Below are 21,688 nucleotides of genomic sequence, written 5' to 3' on the forward strand. Positions count from 1 at the left end.
TCACTAGTCGCGCAGAGACTTGTTTTCGTTCTCTTGATCCGGAAATTCCTAGAACCGAGTTTAGACCGGATGGAGCCTTGGTCATTGCTAAATAATACTTTCAGTCGTCGCTGCTCATACTGATTTTTTCTCAAACACCACCTACATATGACCACCTAACAATACACTGTCCTGATGACGGAGGCAGAAATAGTCTTGAAAAATTGGTGTGCGTATGTACAGTAGGGTGGAACGAAAAAAAAATTCTAATAGTGCGGAAAAGTTGCCTTTTGTTGTAAAATCGACCAAAATAAAATTTGATGGTGATCGGAGCATGTCTTGAGGTGCCGCAAGTACGATAAATTTTTATAAATTTGAATTTTGTTTGCTCTATTTCAACCTTTTTCTCCAGTTTCTAATTTGCGCTATAAAAGCTAAAATCAAAAAGTTCGTACTTTTTATGCCTTTTTGTTAATAGAAGAAATGTTTTTCGGTGGTTTTAAATTTAATATTTTAATAATTATTTTCTTTATCCTCACCATAATTTTAAAACCCCCCAAAATCGTTTGTTCTAATAAATAGGCAAAAAAAGTACGAACTTTTTGATTTTGGCTTTTATAGCGCAAATTAGAATCTAGAGAAAAAGGTTGAAACAGAGCAAAAACATTCAAATTTATGAAACTTTATCGTACTTGCGGCACCTCAAGACATGTTCCGATCACCATCAAATTTTATTTTGGTCGTTTTTACATCAATAGGCAACTTTTCCACACTATTAGAATTTTTTTTCTATAATATATATTTTTTTTCGTTACATCCTAATGTACAGTGCGCCGATTAGGTGGGTGAGGGAGGCAGCTGCCCCCAACATTTGCCACTTTTACCTCTCGTACTATGGCCTCTTCATGGTGAGCCTTGCAAGGGGGAGGGGTTATAAAATATTGGTTAGTAGGCAATGGCGCTCGCAGAGGGGGTCAGGAGGGGGGTAGGTGCCCCTTCTGAGATTTCTGGAAAGACTTCATATAGTTCAAATGGTGAAATTGTAGCGTGAAGACATGGACGAGGGGTGCTATGAAATACAGCAGATTATATGCCTATGCAAATTGTCCTAGTGGTGGGGTTGCTTTATGAGAATTTTATTAACTGGGGGAAGCATCACTCCACGTTTCTCCCACTTTGAGTACTGCTGCCCCCCCTGAGAAGAAATCCTGCGGGAGGCCTTGTTCCTAGGCTGTATTCTGTATTGGGCCCTGCTCACATTATTGTTATTATTATTATTAACAACTTTTTATCATTATACTTTGCTTCTGCTTCGACCTGTATGCATAACTTTTGTAAACTTCAAAATAGAGAGACATCTAATTAAAAATTAATAATTAAACTTCGTTCTTGTTTATGATGTAAGATGGTTATGATGCAAGAAATTATTTAAACGCTACAAACTTCTTCTTCCTACCTTGTATCATGAAAATAGCTACTAAAAGGACTTGACATGTTTTGCTTTGCTATTATCACTATTAAGGAATTTGAATTGTCGATGGCTTGTTTCTTTGTTTTGTTGTTGTTTTAAGTCCACATTATGCACAGATTGGCTAATAGGGACTGGACCTACAGTTTACAGTGAGATTCGAACCACTGTAGAATGTGCCTCAACAATAGTCGATTGTCAATTTCACTTCTGTCCTTTCAGCGTCTAATTTTTTTGCGGCTCCCCTGGACTTGCAAATCCTCCCCTGAAGCCTTGTCTACAAAGAAAATCAAACTGTCCTTGCCCCCTCCACTTCTTCCGTTTTGACACCCAATCACCGCTACTGTACGTATTTCGAAACTTGAAGGTGCAAAAAAAGGTTTTCTTATCATCGCGGGCAAAACCACAAACTCATCGAGCAGAAACTTAACCGATATTTTTGTCGAACGTAGTCGCTGCATAAAACTGGTGACTTCAAAATATTTACAAATGCATGAAAACGATTATTCTAGTCGAATTGTGCAATTTGCGAACGTTCAGTTCGAACGCTGGTGTCCACTTTCTCCTCCATTGGCAACGTCCACAAGAGTAGCAAGACAGATAATTGAATAGAGAAATTTGTGTCCACCTTTTGTCGGATTATACTGGCTGTGAATCCAGTCGCCAGAACCTCGCTAGTCTGCCAAATGCAGTCCAGATTGCATTAATAGATGATGGAAGTCTAATTCTGTTGTAAAATACAGCTTGTTTACATTTTAACTGCTCATTTGGTAGGGGTTTTTCATTAAATATCATAGATACGTATGCATATTTTTATTTGCTTATTTCCAACTTTACCTAAGTAGGGATCGAATAATTAAAGGTTAAAAAAACTAAAAAAAGGTGCTGAAAAAGCCAAGAATGTTGAAATCACCACCCCCTTTCCGCTGGAGAAATCTTGATAAACTCCTGACTTTATCTTTGCCTTGAATGCTGACCGAAGTTACTTTACCTCATTAAAATATAATTGAAAAGCTTTATTTCGTCGCCATGGCAAATTACTTTCTATACTCAAAATACCCAAGATTAAACTTCTGCAACCATTTCAAACTACAGTAACTGCTGAATATTTGTTAGCCATTACAGGTCATAATGCAAATGTTGAGAGACTACTTTCAGTACCATCAGCACAATGGACTCACGAGAGTTTTTTTTTTCTTGAAGTCTGTAAGTTCAGTCTCGCATCAATATATTTTGACTACCTGCAATTTTCAGAAAATTTTCTCTTCTGAGAAGTACCAGTTAAAATGTGTAGTAGAAGTGCATTGTTTAGTATATTACAGTACATTTAAGAATTCGTTAAGAGTTCATTTTTTTAAGCTGAAATGTGTAATATTTAAATTACTTTTTAACGTGTTCTGCAGAAATATGTATTATTTATTGCGAATGTTTTGTGTCCTACATTTTGGGACACATGTTTTACATTTCCCTTATAGCGATCTGGTACAGGTAACTGGCTGTTGTGAACAAACATGGCTTCCCCATCGAAAGATATATCTCCACCTGGTATCTGAATTGTTCCAATTTGGTCATTACAGTTCACCATATTTACTCCCTGTTTTGACTTTTTTCGAACGGCAGTCTTGATGAGAAAATGTCCTTTTTGTGGTTAATTCACATTCAGACATGTTCTCATTATAAGGAAGGATAATTCCATAGTGTTGGTGGTCACATTCAGGGTACGAATTCCCATGGCGGAAGGGGGATCTCCCACCTTCCCACCAACGATCTTGTTCTATTAAAAATTTCTCCCCATTAAAATTTTTCGAGGGTACGAGTTAGTGTTATAACAACATAGATAAGAAATTAGCTTGGACCTCAAACATACTTTACTGAGAATAACATCATAAACACATACCAAGATGGAATAACAAAGAATTATGTCTGCCTGTGTGTGAATGTTGCATACATATCTTGTTCTCTCTCTCTCTCTCTCTCTCTCTCTCTCTCTCTCTCTCTCTCTCTTAAGGCTGGTAACAGCATGGGGTAAAATCGTACTTCTACAGACATAGATAAGATTTTAAAATTATATCAAATTGGTATGGTAAGAAATGGAGCCGTAGCTGAGAAGGTGGTTGTCATTGTCACCTTAGGCCCCTAGAACATAGAAATTAGACTGACCTGTTATTTCTCCTGCATTTCTCACCTCCTTTCGTCGGGAATAAAACATAGCACTTAGATGTTATTTTAATAGCAAACTAATGTCTTCTTAAAGTTTCTCATTTTTTGTCCCTCCACCTAGTTATCTTTAATTTGCAGTAGATTTTGCAGATGGGAACAATCACACACACTGGTTCAATGAAGATGGTGTGGGATGCACAACCGACTGTCCTTTTATTAGCCACAATTCTTGAATGCTAAGTTTTCTTTTCATCGGATTCAACGGAAACAGTATATACATAAAATTTCTACAATCTCTAAGTATGCCAGCTACATCTAGGTAGGGAGGGTGCAAATTTGGTGCAGGGGGTTAGAAAATCATTCTCGTTCTGGGCGCTGAAATCTCCAGCTACAACTCTGATAAGGAAATATTTCCTTTCGCGAGACCATTAACGGATTTACACCATTATAAAAACATAACACAATAAAAGTATGAAAATCTATTTATTCCTTTTAATAAAAAGCAATAATTAAATAATATCTAACACTTATTAAAAACATTTAGCCTATCTTCTAATTTCTTGACATTTTCAACCTCTCGTTAAAGAAATTAATTTGCTAGTTTATAAATGTAGCAAATTAATTTGTTTATATATGTTTATAAATATTAAATAAATAAATTAGTTAATTAATGATATTAATTAATTGTTTTATAATTGACATATATTTCATGACAATTATATAACCAAGGTTTCGGGCTTGCCCCCCCCCCTCAAAAAAATCCTGGGTACGGGCCTGTAATGAACCATTATTTACATTTCAAATTTATCAACTATGTCTCGATCCTTCTAGGCGGAACACGCTGTATAAATGTTCAAATCACAAAAGAAGGTAATACCAAATATAAATTGTAAGTTGGTATCGATGTGTGAAAAGGCAATTTACGTGCAAAATGATGAACTAATTGAGGAGAGAGATACGAGTTATGTGAAAGGAAGAGTTAGTGTAAGGTTCAATTACTAGAAAAAGCAAAGAAGGAGTCAAAGTAAAGAAAAATGAAAAGAGCAAAACTAAAAGAATATCAGAATCGAAAGACATGAATAAATCGAGTGAACATCAGCCGGAACATAGCAGGAAGCAGTACTTGAAGCACGCAGCAGCTCCTACATGTCAACATTCGCTTAAATAATGCTCCAGAAACAACATTGTTTGTTTTATCGATTCGGAAGGCTACTAAATCAAGGAAGAGTAAAAACACCGTGTCCTGAATTCACGTATGAAGAAGCTACGGATATTATTTTTTCTTTGAATTTCCGCACCATGTTTTCCCGTTGGGTCCTGCCATGAGCATTACATCTGCTCTAAAATTCAGCCACGCGGGATAAAAAACACTCCAAACCAAGAATAAAGGAAATTGTTCAGCTTCGTGTTCTCTCAACGCTCCGTACAAAATAGAAACTTCTTAGCAAATAAAATTAATAATTTACCTCTACGAGATAATCTCACTGGAAATAAAAAAGGACGTGGAATATCCAGTACGAATGCGATGTGTAAAGTAGGTCGAATTTTTTGTATTTAGGTCGTTTCCATATCCTATACAGATTTTTTTTTCTAATGTTGTTTTAGGATTTTGTAGGTTAATTGCGACGAACAGAAATGGATAATTATTGGATGAGATTGATGAAGGGACACACACACACACACACACGAACAGGCAGGAAATTGAACCGAGAACCTTCATTAACGAGATCATGAGTTCATGACTCAACGTGCTCTTCCACGGAGGTGGCTAACAAGAAAATGTCATTAATTGATTTAAATTTTAACACACAATAGGGGGAAAATGCCTATTTATTACATACACATTGAAATTAGAGTGATTGATAGGAAAATAAATAATTTCCGATAAAGAATTTCTAATTTCTAAAAATACAGTAAAGGCAGTATATATATATCCAGTGATTTTAGGCTGCACTAGTTATCCCGAAAGCCATACTACTGATCTATCTCAATTACCTAGTGTAGCCCTGAGAACAGATATTACATAATCATTTTCTGCTCACCCAAACTAGTCAAATAGCTACCTGGATAGATTAATATGTTAACAGATTATCTCAGTATGCACAAATCGTGATTTTTTTTGTTCATCGCAGGGCTTACTTGAACCTCTTCTTGATGACTCAATTCTTACCCTATCATACTCATACCATCCGGGCTAGCCTTGGTACTGACAACATCGTGGGTTACCATGAGCCAAGGCTCTAACCGTTTCCTGATCTCCGGAAAATAGGTAACGCTAATCTCGATGGTTTATTAAACTAACCGATTGCTTTAACCATAGTTAAATCATAGCGGTCGTTCTACACCGTGTTTCAAAATGATTTGAACAATTTCAACTAGTTATATTATATTCATAAGGAGTGGCGTAGCAATGGGTGGGCGAAGTGGATCGCGTTGCATGGAGTTGATACGAGAAATGTGAAAAAATAGATTGAGAAAAGAAGATGGAAAAGGCTAATTTATCTGGGCAAAAAATTCAAACATTCTGCTTTTATCTGGCTTTAAATTCTAGTTAAACGTTATACTTTGAATGAATACGTCAAATCAGGGACGTAACATACGAGCGGGCGGGCCCTCAGACTAAAGGGTCCGAAAAAATGTAAAAATTATTGTCGTATTCCTCATGTGAAAGATTTAAGTAAAAATTCACGATAACTTGCTTGAACATTTTTATGCATTTATTCTTCTCTTGAATGAAAAGCACTCCCGATTTTAATATGTTAACAAAAAAGTACCTCCAACTGCCTCGAAACAAATGTGTGGTATTTAAAAGCTTGCAAATAAGCAATTTTATTTAATTTTACTCTCAAAATTGTAAATATGAAGTAAATTGCAATATAATGGAAGTTAATGCATCATACTTAAGGATGTATATCATATTTGAATTGTATATGAAACCTCTGAGGTGAAGAATAACCCCCGTTAGCAAGTAAAGTATGTTACCAAGTGAGGATAAAAGAATGGATGGTGAATGGGGGCCTCGCTTTCTAATCTCGCCCAGGCCCTCGCGATATGTTGCAACGCCACTGTTCATAAATTTCCAAAATAAGATACAACTTCACAAATATTTAATGTTAATGTTAACTCGCAAATTAAATGCTCAATGTGAGTACCATTCTTTACTCTGCGGTAACCACCTGGACACGTTTCACATTGTTTTCATCAATGGTTTGCACCGCAGAGCTAATGCGATAGATTTATTTGCAGGTAGATCTTTATGCAATCGTGTACGAAACTGACGTTGCACAATCAGCACAGACCAACTCCACTCTCCTTGAAATTGGAAGATGCAAAATGCTTTCTCCTCATCACTGGCAACCATTTTACAACTGGTCAATCTAGCACCTGGCGGCAGAATTTTGAACTAGTGAGGCCTTTTAAAAGAAAAGAAATAAGGATATGTTATAATGTATTTCACGCGATATTCCATCTGTGATTACGTTGTATTGCTCATGGAACGTGTTTTTATCTACAACACGGTAATTTAAAAAACTATTCAACTTAGCAGCTGCGTATTTTCACTGACAGATTTCTACTCTCTGGTATATGTAATGTTGATTTTGGAGAAATAACTGGAAACGTAAAAAAAACAAAGGTCAACATCTGTTTATTAGTCAGTAAAACTCCTTCCTCTAGAAACAGAGTTTGCAACGAAAAATTACATTAAAATACCTTGCACAATATGTGCATTTTGGGACATTAGCTCGCTTCATTACAACCTATTTTGAGAATATATATAATTATGACATTTAGAGGAATATATCTGATAATCATATTAATCAATATAGCGTAACATTTTTAAATTATATACCCCGGATATAACATAGTTTTCAAAGTTTCTATCTACAACAGAAAGTGAAAATGTTTCTGGAAGTTTAAATTCACTTTCCTGCTAGATGGTATTCTGAGTTAATCCTCAGCTAAATTATTCATGCTTTCGTTACTCCTGTAGCGAAATAGAAAGGAGAAATTTATGAGGTCCCGTCTGTCAGAAGTCCTGGCAATTAATAATGTTCATCTTAAATTCTCTCTATCTACTGTTCTTAAAGGAAATCTTGCCTTGTTCTTGTGTGATGTTGATAATCTACAAAATTGCTGAGGAAACAATCAAGTATTTTGACAAAAAGAAAACAATGTTTATTTCGAATGGTTTGACACCAAACATCTTTCGAAAATTTTATAAAGTGTATTGCTAGCTTTAGAATTCAAGGGAATTTATAATTTATCTAGCTGTTATCGATTGATTTATTTGCTTTATTTAACTTGGCTTTTGTGCAACGTTTGGGTAATTGCGAGGATGAGGATGAGTAATGAAATTGATGAAGAAGAGACACTCACAAGGCATCCTGCCCAAGCCTTGATTCGAACCCGTAACCCCTGGAATCGTAGAGCGCTCTGATAACCACTCCACCACGGAGGTCGACTAGTTAGTTATTATTTGGTCACTTAATTTTTTGGTTTCATGATCATGTTATGATGTTACAAGGGGTATTGCCTTTTGACCAGAACGAGTTATTGTTACTTTAAATGTAAATGGGGAAGGGGGACTATGGCCCTCTTCATCCTCTCCATTAATCCGAGTTTGATTCATACAATGAATATGTTGTATTACCAACCACGGTAATATGATATAATAAATCATGTGGGTTCGGTTTTATACAAAATAATAATTTAATCCATAACTTAGAATACACAACATGGCTAACTCCATGCTTGACAATCCAAAACAACAAAACAATTGAACATCTATATTCAAAGATATAATAACATCATAGATGTTTCACAATCTAGCTAATGCAAAATAAACTGAAAGACTCGTTTGATCGTAAAAGTCAAGAACCGTTCACATTTCGATTCACTTCAACACACCACTTTACTGATCTTATTCAAAGAATTATTCAAAAGTTTCATTTTTATTACAGTGCTAGATTACCTCAATAGATACGTTCAATGTTTGATCTTAATTCCCTGCCAGACATTTTACACGAGCGATTGATTCTCTTCTTACAAATATTGAATAGTTGGAACGGGAAGAATCTTATTGGGAAATGTGATTTGAATGTAACAAGGTATTGACCAACAAACTATCTGCTCTGAAATCTGCAATAATATGAATTATGAAGTTATACCCTTGTTCATATTCTAAAACCAAACTCTTATCAGTATCATACTTTCTAATTGTTGCTGAAGTATAATTGTTACATATATATGACTAGAAAACATCCTAATGTCTCGTCTTTTTTTTCCTTTACAGATTCGTCCTGAGTCTAGTAACCGCAAACCTCTTAGCTTCCCTCGTCGTGATGCCAGTAGTTTTGGTCCAAATAGCCAGAAGGGAGATGTCTCACTTCTTCTGGTGGCGGCAGATGGTGGCCAGCATGACAGCTCTGGTCGTAACCGCTTCCATTTTTTCCATCGTGACCATCGCCGTGGATCGGTACAATGCAGTCATAAGTCCCTTGCACTACACGATGACCATAACACGAAAGCGAAGCAGGCTTATGATTGGTGGAGTTTGGGGTCTCTCCTTGCTGCTGGCAGCTCCTCCCCTATTGGGCATCGCTCTACGTGAGACTAAAGATGATATCCATCCTCCGGAGTCGCCAGAGTGTGAAACATCGTCGTTTCTAATCGCCGAAGGTGAAGTGTTCAAATTGTCCTATTCCCTGGTGCTGGTCACTTTGGGGTTCACCCTTCCCTTCCTGGCACTCTGCTGGATCTACGTGAGGATGTACCACGCGGCGCACAAGAATAGTGAAAGAACGCGAAGGCACAGTCTGTCGACGAACCCAGGAGAGGTGGTCACCAATACAGCCACGTGCGAGCCGCCTGGGACGCCAGAGAGCGGACTGAGCAACCACGTCGGAAGAAGGAAGATGCCAAAGCGGCGTTGCTCTAACGCCAGTCTTTCTGCGCTATTTTTCCGAGAAGAAGGGAGAGCCGTCAAGACCGCTGCCATGGTAATAGCCTCTTTCCTCTTCTGTTGGACTCCGTATTTCGTAAGTCTTCTTCTAGAGACTAGCCTGGCTAATGTCCGTCTTCCTGATATATGCAGATACTTTGTCCTCCTGACCGCCTTGAGCAGCAGCTCCCTCACGCCCTTTATCTATGTCTACCGCAACGAGACCGCAAGGAAGGAAGCTCTGAAAGTCATGTTCTTCTGGCAGAAGGCCAAGCAAACTCAGAACCAGAGCTACAGCTTCCCTATTGGAACACAGAAAATAGCCAACGGACAGCATAGCTTCAACCACAGCATATTTGACACACCTTCCAAGTCTTGGTGCGATCAGGAAAGTATTTCTATCCAAAGCTTCCCCACCGAGTGCCAGAGGTGTGGAAGCGTCACAGCCGACTTTATAGCAACGTATGAGGTCATTGAAAGTCCTGATGGGACCGTGGAAGCAGACGGAAATAGAGGAACGGCTACGGTCTCCAGCAGCATTGACGAGAGCGGAGTTGAGGAAGTCACAAAAACGGCCACCAGAACTCGGCGCGAGAGTGTGACCTTCAGGCTGGCCTTCCTTCCACGTGCTGCAAGGAGAAGGTGTGAAACTTGCATCCGCCAGAATTCCGACTCCTCTTCTGGCAGCGGGCACCCTTTGCTTAGGGACGTAGAACTGTCCGGTAGAAGGACTCCGCCCCCCATGTCCACGAAAGCTCTCACCTACGGTGGGGAGCGTGGTACCGCAACGAGCGAGCCAGCAACACCAAAACATTGCTTCCGCCACCTTAGCAACCAGAGCTCCGCCAGTATCCAGCAAGGTGAAGGGCAAGTCATTCTAGAGCTTGAGGAAAGTAGGTTCGTAGTCTGCAACCCTACCAGTCATAGACCCAGATCGTCTGTCATGTTTCAAGAGACCTCTTTAGCATCTTCATGCAGAGATTCGTGTATAACCCAATCCCTAGAGAGCATGAGCGATAGTCGCTTGTCTCTCTCAATGTCTCATTCAGTCTCCCAAGATCAAGGCACAACCGCACGTCCCAATCCTATTCTAAGGCAAGATTCGATCTGCAGCAACGATTTCGAGGAATACGTCAGCATGGAGAGCGACAATCGAGACAAATCCTGCCCTCGACAAGACTCTAACTTTAGTGATATCTCCCAAAGAACCGTTGACAGTGGTGTGGTAGCTGATATATCAAGACTAGCTACCAAGAAACGAAGACACAGGCTACAGCGACTGGCAGCTCTAGAAGACCCAGAAGATGCACTGTTGGAAGAAGTCACAGACGACTCACGCCAGGACAAGTCAACTCCCACCCAAACTGATACAGCAGCCTGTGTTACACTCTCACTGCCAAACCAGCAAGTATCTTCAACCTCCCCAGCCAAAAAGGAATCCGCGAGAACCAGGTTCGCTAATGGACTTAAGTCGAGTTTCAAGTCGAGATTTTACAGGCCGGCTTTCCGAATTCCCCAGTGCGACTTTTGAGGTTAAATTCCCTCCTGTTCATCTCTGAATGGGAGAATAAATTTTATAATTGACTGACGATTTAGCTACAGTGAGCATGTGTATCAAATTAACATTTCTAATTTGCTGACAATTTAGCTACAGTGAACATAATCATCAAATCCGAGGGAACACATTTTTAGCAAAGAATCTACACATTACCAGCTAGAACACTAGTTCTATTCTAGAAATTGAAACAACATTCCCAAACTGTGTTGATTGTAGAATTCTAATATAGACTAGAATTCATAGATCATAGACTGAAACACTTTTTCTAGGATTATAACGTATGCAAGAGAAATGCACGTGTCCAGTGCAAATGCGTGGATCAAATGTAGCTATCTACAACAATTTAATTATAAAACTATTGAAAGGGGACTTATTAAGTTGTAGCAAAAAACTATGACACCATGGTAGAAAAGGATTAAGACCTACTTTGGTTTTGTGAATTCCATTTCTTATTTGATGTTAACATTTAACGTTGCTGTCACATTGATATGTATATATTGCACATTTCTCTTTCGATGTAGTATTTATCAATCAAATCTTAGCAACGGTTTATCCAGACTTTGTTGTTGAAGCATTGTTAATGTTTTGAAAATGGTTGTTGTTTATTAGTTTGCATGGTGTATTATTATTTTATGAATTTTTGTTTACGTGTTGAGTATGTAAGAAGTGATATTTTTATTGATATTTCATGTTTGGTAGACCGCATTTAAAACGATGTTGGTTCACAAGTATGAATATGCATTTATTTCATATTCTTCTACAATGTATTTATTATTCCATGTTTTTTAATAAGATTGCCTCCTTTGTTGAATGCGTTGTGTTGTTGAGAATTTAAAGTCATGTAGACTAAGATAAATGAAAATGTACCAAACCTTAACATATTGAAGTGTGACAAAATGTGACAACTTGCTTGACACTAGATTAATTCGTTCGTATCTCTCTTTTGTTTCTGTAAGAAAAATACAGTGTACGCTATGATTTCAAGTGTACTACTTGCAAGAATTATCGAAACAAAAAAATATTTATATTTCATGCTATTCTTAAGGTTATAAAAATTAAAATATATTATGTTATTAACTTGCACATTTCTGAAACTAATTTAAGATTATCGAATGTTTCTTGTCTAATGATTTATTGGAATTTATTTTTTTCTTAATCATTGTGTGCTGAAGCCCATTTACAGCATCAGCTATTATTATCTATGCATTTTGTGCATTAAATGTACTACTGGGTTTTTATGAAAAGTGGTTCACATCTAAATTTATTATTACACATTTTATACTATAGGTGACTATGAAACTATTGTATATTCGATACTTAATATCCTAAAACTATCATAAAACCAGATAGCTTCCTTATGAAATAGCAAATAGAACTAAACAAATGCGCAGGTAAAATCCTTTCCAGAAATACAAAACAGATACATTCAGGTGAGTCAATCATTATTAGAAAACAGGCATTGGTTAACGAGAAACGACGTCACTGTGGGTAATGATGTTAGGAACAGTAAAGTAAAAATGCATGTAGAATGTATTGAATAATAGTAATACCGATAATTACATGCATTTTATGGAATTATACTTGTTTGAGACTTATTTCAACTTTCAACTATCGGACAAGAATTATGTTTATTGTTGTTAGCTGCTTCTACAAATAATTTCAACTACCAAATATACGAATTTACAAAGTGTCAGATTGAGCCGTCTTTATACAAACACCTTGAATTTGCAAAACGGTTTCGTTTTTCCAAGTGTTATACATAAAAGGCAGGACCCTTTCTGATATTCAAGGAACAAGCTTAGGTGACGTCATGTGGAGGCCATTATTTTGTCCGAAGAATACTTTTAAGAGAGTTTTATACAATTTCACTCATATGTTTTAACTGGCGTTGAATTATTCACAGAAAGCCTTTATTTTGTGGAAAACGCACTAGAAATGCGTAAGGAAGCTCAACCTACGTTACACGGCAATTCCCAAACATATGTGTCTGATAGGCTCACCTCTATGTATCTCGACTTGATATAAGCCTACTGGGCCTCCACGATGTTGTAGAGGTAACGTCGTCGCCTTGTAATCAAGGGATCCCGGGTTCGATACCCGGTGGAGGCACATGGCACAGTGGTTCGGATCCCACTTTAAACTGTAGGTCTAATCCCGAGTAGCCCTCCTGTGCATAAAGTGGACTTAAAAAAAGCAATCAATCAATATAAGCCTACTAGATGGCAACGATACAACTGCATATAAATATGTGTGTAATATAGTCACTTATGTACGTTTTCATCAAAAAATGTTAAAAGTCAAACAATACACAAGATATGATGGTGCAGGTTAGCAAATCTTCAATGTATGTGAACAGTATTCTGCAAGTCAATATATGATGTGCATGTTGGAAGTGTGAATGTACATGTGAATAATATATTATCTATTTTTAGATGCTCCTTCAGTATGTAAAGACCATGAACTTGTTCATTGTAAGTTACTAACAATACTATGCTTAAATTTTCTACAATGTGAGTATATGATATAAGTGGCTGGTACCACTGCTACACCAAAATGGTTGCTGACTTCCATCTAAGTGAGATTAGCTCCCTGGTTTTAGCAGTGTGGCCAGGGATGAAACGATTTTTATTCTTCTAGTGGCTGGTACCACTGTTTGGAAAGAATATAACGTTGTGTATATATTGATGTAATTGTTGATATTATTGTAACTGAGTCTCAAAGGTATGCTTATGTAGTCAATGAATTTGAGAAAATGCAAACGCATCGATGAGAGTATCTAGTAAAATAAGAAATTTGGTATTTCGGAATCAAATGTTAAAAAAAATGAATGAGTGTAGTTCTTAGTAATTCAGATGTAATGAATAGAATGACCAAAGCAATTCCTCTAGTTAGTTTCAAACTAGTATCAGCAAATTATAAGGTATAACAAACTGGCACAAGTTTTGATTATTTCTTCGAAGTTATTTATGGAAACTGTAACAAACTGTTTAACCGAATCTTAGATAATTTAACCGAATCTTAGCCACAACCTAGCCTATTTGAGTCAAATGTATTCCGTTTTAATCAAACAATTTGAAAAAGCATAATTTAAATACGAGTTAAGTTGTTCGTAATTCAACAAGGAGATTCACTTGAAAGTAGTAATCACTAATAAAAGTACTTACATTAATTTCTTGGCACTACTATTTTCAAGTAGTTTGTACAATTCCAAAGTTCGTTCGAAAACTAAAAGATAGATAATATAATTAGTCTATGACAAAAATTGACTAGAGCAACATATTTACGGGAAAATAATTTTGGAATCAAGCATCGTATTATACTTCAGATGGGAAAGTAAGTCATAGTACTTTGAAAGAAAAAGTTTAAATAGCATTAGGGATGTAATCTGCAGAGTTCATATTCATTTACACGTCAAGTATTAGACAAAAGAACTAATACTATTTCTGTTCGTTTTCTTTAAATGTATTAACTATGTGACAGTAAATTATTTGGATTGTAGTTGAATTCGGGGTTGTACAAAATTACTGATACTTATATTTTAGGGATTAAGATGAAGCAATAACACACTGAAACAAATATTATGTATTATGAAAGGAATGAAGTATAATTTGACAGAACAATTAAAACAGAGGAAACTTTATTTGCATATTTTCTGAAGCCCTTTAAATTGTGTTACATACAATTACTTGAAATTTCATATTTCTATTTCTTGGTGTTCACGGAATGTCAAAAGTGGCAGAAACAGGATATAATACGAAACATATGAAATTGCTATTGTGTAGATATATATTGTTGTAGCAGAGGCGTCAATGTACAGGAAGCAAGGTAGGCAGTGCTTCCAAAAAATATTTGACACTCCACCTTTGTGCTTACACTTCAGTCTTGTACTGACTATCAAACTGAGCAAGTTTATAATATCCCATTCTGAAAACTTACCTCTGAATGAAACTAAATTCATACATACACCCATATAACAAAGACGTATAAGCTTAAATTTGAGTACAAAAGCATAAAATAAACATAAATGTGTTTTAAAACTTCTTCTGTTTTCAGAGGACCTGCATATATTTTCTTTAATTCAATATGTTCATATTATATAATCATCATAATAATAACTTGCAAATCGAATAGCGGCGGTCGATTCGGGAGATCCAAGTGATTTCAGGTGGGAAATTTTCCCCGCAGTATGCCTGTCGGAGCGTGGTGCTGATCACGGCATGTTGAAAAGTGTAGTGGTAGTTTTATTTTTACCTAATACAGGGTGATTCATTAGTATCTTGATATTTAAATCAAAAAACATTTTATTGACAAAATTGACATTAGTGCTGAAAAGAACTCTAGAATAGAAGACAAACTCAGTACATTTCAATGTGGTGGCCCTGTAAGTTCTAGGCATAGAACTCCCCTCTGTCGCTGAAGCGATTCTCTGTGTCAGTTGCTCTATGGTGTTGCGCTTTTCTTGGTACACCCTAGACTTAATTAAAACCCAGATAAAATAGTCTAGGGGATTCAGATCTGGATAGCGAGCCGCCAAAAGTCTTGGTGAGCCACGACCGATCTACCTATCGGTGAAGGTGTTAGCGAGGTAGTCCCGAACTGGCGAAATGAGGTGGTGCACCATCTTACTGGAAAACAACAGTGTCCTTTATCCCATCATTAATATAATGAAAATGTCAAGAAACTTTTGAATGTCCCTGTATTTTGGCATTAATGTATATTGGTGAAAAATATGGCACACGATGCCGCGCATTAATTCTTTAATAAAAAAAACACCAAAATTAAAAATAGGAGTTAGCACAGCCTCCCTACTTTTCACTATAGATTTTTGGGTTCTAAATACACGAAACAGTACCCGATTAATCATAAAAAATGGCTTCTCCCAAGATCGGCTTAAAGGTTCATATTGGAATGTCATCTTTTTTTTAACTTCCTTCTTTTTAGACTATTAAGAAACCCATACATCAATGTAAACAAGTAGTGTGTAGGATATTACTATCATAATGTAATGTAACAGATGACGTTGCAAATGCTGGTGTGAGTTTAATCATTGTTACGAAAGAAGTAAAGTGTGTATGTATGTGAATATAAGATTATAAAAATATGACAGCGTCATCGATTAAAACATATCAATGCAATGAATATTTTTCTAAATCTACCAGTACATATTTCATGTGTATTAAATGTGTAGGTTAGGATGGAAAATAATGTATGCAAATTTGAAAATAAAATGTTGTTCTTTTAAGTATCCTTGAATATATTTTTTATTTCTGAAAAGAGAAAGAAATAGCCCTTTAATATTTCTTATCCATGTAGATGGGTGTCTGCATTCCTTGGAAATTAAATATTTTCTTCCTTGTATGGAGTCAAGAAAAATTACAATGTACAGGGAAAAAACAATATACGCGAATTCCATGTTACATATGTTTACATTTTTTGAAGAATATTACATATTTTCCGTTTAAAAAAATTGAGTTATTTTCAGAATTTCTGTAGATTTCGACCATCCAGGAGGATGAAGACTCTCCTATTTCTCCCTAAGGCCCGCTTCAGACGAAAGCATTGTTCTTAATATTTATGACATGAACAAAATGCTACCGTGTGAAGTGAACATTCTTGTGGCATTTCACATGCCATGGCATATTTCATGATATTTTTCAAGGACAGAATCGGTCTTATGTTTCCGTAGCATAACAAATCAGAAGCGCGACCTCTAGATCACGGGTGTAGATGTAATGGCGGCCGAGTGTGATGTAAAAAATGTATCACTTCACACTTTTAAAAGCCAATAACTATTCAACAGAGAGGAATAACGTTTCATATTTAAAAGGATTAGCTATAAATCAATGGAGCTGCTTAAATACATACTTTATAGCGTATACTGTTGTGATTGAGCATTATAGTATGTATAATCATGTAACTACGAAGAAGAAGAACTAATATGTTCAGTAGTCTGTTGTTGATTAAGATAGAGTGAGTTTCAGATTCCTTGGGCGCCATGTTGTACGCATGTTGAAAGTTATTAAACCTCGTTTGTGTTTTCTATGTACAGAATGTATTTTATTTCGTCTATTGGTGTTTTCACTTGTACCTAAGCATACCACAATCATTTGGGAACGTTTCATTCTGGCGCTGTGTGGACAGGATATGATTGAATCAAATAATGATTCGTATAATCAAGTAACGACGGAATGCTTCAAGGATAGTCTCTGTACATATGTGGCACGAATCCAAGTAAAGTGCATATTTCGATCATGAATATTCAGATCTAAACTTGTTTACATAGAGATTGTACATCTCTTATTCTCCCAGAATGAGTACATTTGGTTGGAACAACCGTACGTAAGTACATAGGTTCTGTAGATGTCTTGGTCACAAGGTGACGGATAGCATTCGGTGCTGAACATTCACTTCGATATTTGGATCCATCACCGTGTCATTAGTAATTTATACAATGGCACTTAATATTCCTTTCAGTGAGTTTCACGATGGAACGGAAGACGTTGACAGTTATGTCTTAAGGTTCGAGCAACTGTGCGTAGCTCAAAATGTTTCTGAAGAGAGGAAGGTTCCTGTTCTTCTTGCAGTTATGGGCCCAGAAGCTTTTAAAGTTTTACGTAATGTTACTGCACCCGAAGATATTTCTCAGTTGTCGTACAAGACAATTAAAGATAAAATGCTACGGCATTACAGGTCTAAAGTGAACAAGTTCACAGAGAGGTTTAAATTCAGAAAATGCATTCAAGTACAAGGAGAATCGGTTTCTCAGTTCGGTAAATTTCTCGTATCGGACAAACGGATTTCTTCAAATTTACAGGAGAAATTACTTACCGAATGCAGTTTCTTTAGACTTGTAGAGGTTCGGGGAAGTGTTTTCTCGCATCGTTCATTGAATTTTGCCGGTAAATCATCTATTTTTCGATATAAATGTCTGACCGATGCACGAAAGCTCTTGCATCCATTTACTTCCAGGTGGATGTAGCCTGTGCCTGATGACGTAATCCCGGTCAGTGTTTCCAAACACGTGTTTTTGTAACTGAAGAAGGTACATTTTCGCAAATGGTTTGTGGGGCTATGTGTCAATGGTTCGTGGGGCTATGCGAGAATGGTGTGTGGGGCTACGCATATTTTTTTCGAAACCAATTTTTCACTATTGTAACCTATAGTGACCCTACCTAACCCAACCTTACCGGAAATGGTTCGTTGGGCTATGTATGAATGGTTCGTGGGGCTATGCGTCAATGGTTTGTGGGGCTACGTAGGTATTTTTGGGTGCAGTGGGGTGGAAACACTGCATGCCGAGTACGGTAGTGAAACTGTGACCGCCATTTTGCGTGTTACCGAAGGCAAAAAGAAACGAAGAAAACTTACTCGATATGTCGCAACTAGAGCTTATTTCCGTGAAATAAGCAAAATGCCACCTTCAGCAATGTTTCTCAATGCAGAATACGTAAGTACGAATATTCAAATTAAATGAACTAGCAAATTTCAGCCGTTTGTCCGATACGAGAAATTTACCGAACAGGTTATCGTAGGATTGCAGTCTGATACAACACGCAAAAGATTATTATCAGAAAGTGAGTTAACTTTTTCGAAATGCCAAGAATTAGCTTTACAGCTTGAAATGCTAGAACGTGAGGTGAGATTATTCTCAGATCCTAACCATACAAATTCATATCACATGAAGTCTAGCTCTACTTGTCATGTTAAGCCTGATAATTTATAGTATACTAAAGAATCATTATATTCTCAAGATTCGTGTACGTTAAAGAAACTTGGACAAGTTATACACGAAAAATCTTACATTAGTCAGTGTGACAATAGTACTAAATCTCATGTACAAGGACGATGCCCAGCTTGGAATTCCACCTGTAATTACTGCAAATGCAAAGGACATTGGAGCAGTAAATACAGAAAGAAACATAAGATTGAAGGTAATAAATCAGTGAAGAAAACATCCAAAGAGTCTTCAGGCAATGCATCTATTGATGAGAAGCTTCCAGATAACCTAACAGGTCTCACGCTAACTCATCTAAAGGTAGAATCGCTCAGTCAACATTCTGTATTAGCAGGTTCAGCTGAACGTTCGGGAACTTCACCGCAAAGTTTTGCAAACAATGTATTTTCTTCTGAAAATTACACAATTAACCCTCGAGTACTCGCGCGGCATCCCGTAACACGGATACTCGCGCGGGTGACAGTTGTCACCCATAAGGTATTTTATTTATTTCGAAAAGACTAATTATAGTATGGTGGATTTTTTTTGTTTTGTTATATTTACAATCTATTCTAGGGACACTTAAAATATTTTTTGAATTGTTTTTGTATGAAACAGGTGTTGTAAAGAAAAAAATACCAAATCGTTCTTTAACAAAATTTTGCATGGAAAAAATATCTTAAACTTTAGGCTGCCGTAACTTTTTTTTAATGCAGGGTAACATTGTAAAACTCCTTGCTCATCTTAAAGACTGCTTTATTGAGAATCCATAAACATATATATTAACATAATTTGGCCTTTATTACAGGGCAAAATAAATCGCTAAAGCGTACCCTGCATTTTACATATAGAAAGAGTATAGTCACAACAACGTTTGTTACTCGTAATATTTTTTTATGCATATTGTAGGTTGAAAATTTCAATGACAAAGAATTGATGAATGATCACTACAGATATGACGTCCAAATTTTTCACAATGTTTTCTGGTTGTTTTGTCTCTCGCCCTCCCACACAGATAGCAGCGACCTCTACTGTTACGTTGTTGTCTGCGCTCAGGCTGAGGAGTTTCTTCGATTACAAGAAGGGCCTTTCCTCTTCTCTTCAGATGTGCAGGGATGAAAGGAAGCTGGATTAAACTATCAATCAGAGGTTTTATGAGTTCCAACGCCAAACTTTTCAGGAATTCTCGTCTTGCAGGTGGTTTAGCTGCAGCTTTGTTGAACTTGTAAATTATTGAGGCGTTGACCACAAGTTTTGCCCTACAAGTTCTAGGACTTCTCTGATAGGCGCAAGCCGATCAATTTCTCTTCGCTACTGACGATCTCCGATGTCATCAAAACGAAGACATCGCATGAGGAAATGAAATCTATTCTCACTAACAAGATAACAGACTTCCACACCAGTCCCTGCAGAGTTGTCCCACATTGCTTGGTTTATTTCCTTTTACTGCCAAAACAGCCAGTTAGTAGCAAAATGCCTATGAAAGCACGAATTTCAACAACATTCGTGTGTTTGGCTTCCCTGTCTCGGCTAAAATGCTCCTTTATATGGTCAATATAAATGTTGGTTGATGTAACTATAGTTCCAATAACGTTAAAAAGTACAAAGCAATCAAGTGCACTGCGTGCTTCCCTACCCTGTCTAGTTGGTCCTGGGAGCCGCAAAATAATGTTGTCAGCTATGGTTCGTACATTTCTGGGCTGAGAGGATAATTCTTCCACTTCATTACATTCTTAAACTGGTCTCTTAAAATGTATAAATTTGCAAATGGGATGTGTCATCACTGGATTCTTCTTCCGCATTTGGCGGCAGGTCATTTTTGGCTTTTTTCACTTGGTCCGTTTGTGGCTCATCTGCTTCTTCTGTGTCAAAGAGATCGTCCTGGACATCTAAATGGTCATCTCCACCAACGTCACTATCATTCACATCATCATCCTCATCGGAACTCTCACCAAGCAATACGTCCAAAATAAGAGAGTTATTACAGAGTTGTGGACGCTTTGGTGCATTCTAAACGCCGTTAATCGCGCGGGGGACAAGTGTCACCCAACTGACTTTCAAGCGCAATAACACGGGCCACTCCTCACTACAACATACAAACTCACACTAGTCAGGTAGCTGGAAATGTAGGGGGAAGGTATTGAAGCCCATATCACTCCCTTTCATCACACTGCTTGGCGGTAACAAAAACAAATGGGCTGGGTGACAATGGTCACCCGCGCGAGTACTGGAGGGTTAACTTATCTATAAATTCACGGGTTATGAAATGTGGGATAGATACTGGTTCAGCTATTATAATTTTCAATGAACAACAGTTTCCGGAATGTACAATTTCTACTACAACTATCAGACTGAAAGGAGTTAACGATGGTTATGTACAAGTTGTGGGACAATCTACAGTTATACTTGATTTAAATAATCAACAGTTTTCATTACCAGTGATCTTATGAAAATAGCAATTAACGTATCCACTCATAGGAAGCTCTTGGTTAAATGTGATCAATCCTTCCTGGAGGAGATTATTATTCACCAACAACATATCATTTTCAAATGCTACAAGCTTGGGAGCTGATACAAGTTCGGGAACTGATACAAGTCAAGAGCGACTACAAGTTCAGGAGCTGCTACAAGCTTAGGAGCAAATGCACCAAAGTTTCGAAGTGGACCGTCATCTACTTGGCCTCCTGCTTCTGCAGTCTCGGAAAGGTGGCACGTAGATCATTCTTTCTCGCGGGACGCAAGTTTCTCATTGTTGTTGATGCATACAGCAAGTGAACATACCACACCCTAGATACAAAGGAGATTGTGCGTTGGATTTTACAGTCATGTGCGCACCTAGGCATACCTAAAACTAAAGTCTCCGATAAC

The 21,688-nt window shown here is 37.2% G+C and overlaps 1 protein-coding gene across 1 annotated transcript in view; it reads left to right on the forward strand.

The window, feature by feature from the left end:
* Positions 1 to 12,051, forward strand: part of LOC145989454 (uncharacterized) — a 245,356-nt gene extending 233,305 nt beyond the window's left edge. The window contains exon 4 of the mRNA XM_083124799.1: positions 8,901 to 12,051. Within this exon, the coding sequence (XP_082980925.1) occupies positions 8,901 to 11,079 (2,179 nt within the window). The 3' untranslated portion in view covers positions 11,080 to 12,051. The remainder of the gene's footprint in view (positions 1 to 8,900) is intronic.
* The last annotated feature ends 9,637 nt before the right edge of the window (positions 12,052 to 21,688 follow it).

This window comes from Lepisma saccharinum, chromosome 6 (assembly GCF_977018435.1).
Source record: "Lepisma saccharinum chromosome 6, izLepSacc3.1, whole genome shotgun sequence".
NCBI lineage: Eukaryota > Metazoa > Arthropoda > Insecta > Zygentoma > Lepismatidae > Lepisma > Lepisma saccharinum.